This window comes from Malaya genurostris, chromosome 1, assembly GCF_030247185.1.
Source record: "Malaya genurostris strain Urasoe2022 chromosome 1, Malgen_1.1, whole genome shotgun sequence".
Classification (NCBI taxonomy): Eukaryota; Metazoa; Arthropoda; class Insecta; order Diptera; family Culicidae; genus Malaya; species Malaya genurostris.
This window is the reverse complement of record NC_080570.1, coordinates 86,590,152-86,594,048: the sequence shown is the minus strand read 5'-3', so window position 1 is coordinate 86,594,048 and position 3,897 is coordinate 86,590,152. Positions and strand designations below refer to the sequence as shown.

The 3,897-nt window shown below is 41.1% G+C and overlaps 1 protein-coding gene across 1 annotated transcript; it reads left to right on the top strand.

Annotated features, from left to right (window-relative positions):
• The first annotated feature begins 374 nt into the window (after positions 1-374).
• Positions 375-2,460, top strand: LOC131426653 (uncharacterized). Its single transcript, XM_058589529.1, has 2 exons — positions 375-2,102; positions 2,410-2,460. The coding sequence occupies exons 1-2, from the start codon at positions 375-377 to the stop codon at positions 2,458-2,460; spliced, it is 1,779 nt and encodes a 592-aa protein (XP_058445512.1).
• Positions 2,461-3,897: the final 1,437 nt, after the last annotated feature.

Genomic DNA, 3,897 nt, shown 5'->3' with positions numbered 1-3,897 from the left:
ACCCATACATGGAATTTGAGTCAATGTATCTGCCTCCATATAACTCTTATCAAATAAATTTTAATGACAACATGAAAATTTCCTTGGCGAAACTTTTTTCATGTAAATCCTTACTGGATGACTCTTTCACACGATCCATTGTCCTGTAAATGTTTCAAACGTGATCTTCAGGACCCATACATGGAATTTGAGTCAATGTATCTGCCTCCATATAACTCTTATCAAATAAATTTTAATGACAACATGAAAATTTCCTTGGCGAAACTTTTTTTCATGTAAATCCTTACTGGATGGCTCTTTCACACGATCCATTGTCCTGTAAATGTTTCTAACGTTTTATAGGTTTTATACTGGGACGCGCCGAAAGTGAAATTATGGAAGCCTCTGATCCCACCACCACAGTCGAGCCACTGCAGCCAGCGTTCGTCAGCCGTCCCGGTCCTGTGGGTGGTAATGGTGATGAGGTCTTCCAAGCCTCTAATTTCGGCAAGTATACATTTTTGTCGGATCATTCCATCGCTGATTTGTTTCCCGCTTCCAGTTTGTCACCAGATCAACGATCACTGGGATGCAGCGCCACTGGTATTATGGAAGCCTCTGATCCCCCCGCCACAGTCGAGCCACTGCAGCCAGCGTTCGTCAGCCGTCCCAGTCCTGTGTGTGGGAGTGGGGACGAGGTCTTCCAAATCGATTTTATAGGCAACTCTATGGCGGCGAATCAGTCATGTCTTTCGAGTATCCGGGTATACTACCAAAACGTTGGTGGTATGAATGCATGCATTGATGAGTATTTGTTGGCTTGCTCGGATGAATGTTTCGACGTGATAGCTTTTACGGAGACCTGGCTTAACGATTGCACCCTGTCTGTGCAAGTCCTCGGTAAAAACTATGAAGTTTTCCGAACGGATCGTAGTTCCAGCAACAGTACGAAGAGTACTGGTGGCGGCGTACTTGTTGGTGTTCATCGTCGTCTAAAAGCACAACTAATCCAATGTACCAGTGGTAGTTGCGTTGAACAGGTATGGGTACAAATTAAGTTGGCTAGTTATTCAACTTTTTTCTGTGCGGTTTATTTTCCGCCGGACCGTACTCGTGACCTGCCGTTGATCGATGCCCATCTTTTGTCCCTCGAAGAGATATGCTCTTACGCTTGTCCTGTCGACGAAATATTAATCGTTGGGGATTTTAATTTTCCCAATCTAAAATGGCAACCAGCTTCGAACGGCTTTCTTTTCGCGGATCCTTCGCAGTCATCTTTTCATGCTGGCAGTATCAGTTTGCTTGATCGTTACAGCACAAATCTGATGCGCCAATTCAACCACGTGACGAATGAAAACAATAAAATACTGGATCTTTGTTTTTCGAGTAAATCCGATTCCGCTCCCAAGATTGCTGCTGCACCCGTTCCTATGGTGAAATATGTAAAGCACCATCCTCCTTTATGCCTTGAGATAGAAGCTTCTCGGCAGTCTCATAGCTCCAATGTGGATGGAACCGTCAGATATGATTATAAAAAAGCAGACTATAGAAAAATTATCGACTTTTTGTCGAATATTGATTGGAGTGAAGTTCTCGACAAAGACGATGCAAATCTTGCTGTTCAAACTTTTTCCAATATTTTGACGTATGCTATAGATCATTATGTGCCGAAACGACTAAGTAATGCTTTCAGACAAGCTCCATGGCAAACTACTGAATTGAAACGATTAAAATCATCTAAAAGATCTGCGTTAAAAAAATATTCCAAGCATGGCGGGTATGCACTGCGTGCAAACTACGTACACATCAACTCTTTATATAAAAGGACAGCAAAACGTTGCTACGCACGGTACCTTCGGAATGTTCAGAACAAATTGAAGTCCGATCCTAAATCTTTTTGGAAATACGTAAACGACCAACGAAAAGAATCGAATTTGCCTTCGTCGATGGTATATGGGATAAGTGTTGGAACTAATCTAGATGAAATTTGTCAACTGTTTTCCGAAAAGTTTTCCAGCGTTTTCTCCAATGAAGTGTTGTCACCGAACCAAATCGCCCAAGCAGCAATGAACGTTCCAGTATCACATCAGTTGTTGGATACTATCAGTGTTGACGAAGATTCAGTAAAAATGGCTATCGCCAAAATGAAATCTTCGAGCTCTTCCGGACCCGATGGTATTCCTGCAATCTTTGTGAAAAAAAGCTCCATCGGTTTAATTTCACCTATCTGCCAAATTTTTCGTTTATCGCTAACATCTGGGATCTTCCCTGATTCCTGGAAGTTTTCATACATGTTTCCAGTTCATAAAAAAGGAGACAAAAAAGACATCGACAACTACCGTGGAATTACGTCGCTCAGTGCTATTCCAAAGCTTTTCGAAATGGTGGTACTTGATTCTATATTCAACCATTGTAAATGGTTTATTGCAGAAACACAACATGGGTTTACGCCGAAACGGTCCACGGCTACCAATCTCTTGACTTTCACGACGTTTGTGACGAATGCTATATCCTGCGGTTTACAAACTGATGTTATCTACACGGACCTTTCCGCTGCCTTTGACAAAATTAACCACGCCATTACTGTTGCTAAGTTAGACAGATTGGGATTTGGTTCTAACATGCTGCGTTGGTTTTCCTCATACCTTAATAATCGCCGATTAGCAATCAAGATAAATGACGCTGTATCCAAAGAGTTCATCGCTTCTTCTGGGATTCCACAAGGCAGCCATCTCGGACCTCTGATCTTCCTCCTGTATTTTAACGATGTGAATCTTTCTCTAAATTGTCCACGTTTATCTTTCGCTGATGATCTCAAGCTATTCCAAATAGTTCGAAGTAACGAGGATGCTGTTTTCCTCCAACACCAACTTGAAATTTTTTCAAAGTGGTGTGAGGTAAATCGAATGGCTTTGAACATTGATAAATGCTCAATCATCACGTTCACACGCAAAAAAAATCCTATAAGATACAACTACTGCCTTGATGAAGTAGTGATCAACAGAACCACGTGTGTTAAGGATCTTGGTGTAATTCTAGACGAGCAATTGTCTTTCAAGCAGCATATCAACTTTATTGTAGCAAAGGCATCTCGTAGTTTAGGATTTGTAATGAGAATAGCAAAACATTTCACAGACATTTACTGTTTAAAGTCTCTATATTGCTCACTCATTCGTACAACGCTCGAGTACTGCTCTACGATATGGAACCCATATTACCTTAACGGCTCCTACCGAATAGAATCAATACAGCGCAGATTCGTCCGTTTTGCTCTTCGACAGCTACCTTGGAATAACCCCAACGAGTTGCCTAGCTACGAAAGCCGTGGATTATTGATTGGACTCGACACCCTTGGCATTCGACGTAATTTGTCCCGTGCTATGTTGATCGCCGACATGTTGAACAACAAAATAGACTGCCCTGCACTCCTCAGCGAAATTTCTTTAAATGTACGCAGTAGAGCTCTTCGGAATAACGTCTTTCTTCGATTGCCTCTTAGCCGTACGAATTATGGATATAACGGTGCTATTATTGGTCTACAGCGAACTTTCAATGGAGTATCTGCCGGATTCGATTTTCACATTACGCGTAGCAGAATTCAAACAAATTTTTTAAACATACTTAGAAATAGGAATAGTTTTTAATCATTGGGACTACACATTGTCTGTTGATTACATGTAAATAAATAAATTGCAAAATAACGTGATCTTCAGGACCCATACATGGAATTTGAGTCAATGTATCTGCCTCCATATAACTCTTATCAAATAAATTTTAATGACAACATGAAAATTTCCTTGGCGAAACTTTTTTTCATGTAAATCCTTACTGGATGGCTCTTTCACACGATCCATTGTCCTGTAAATGTTTCAAACGTGATCTTCAGGACCCTGGAATTTGAGTCAATGTATCTGCCTC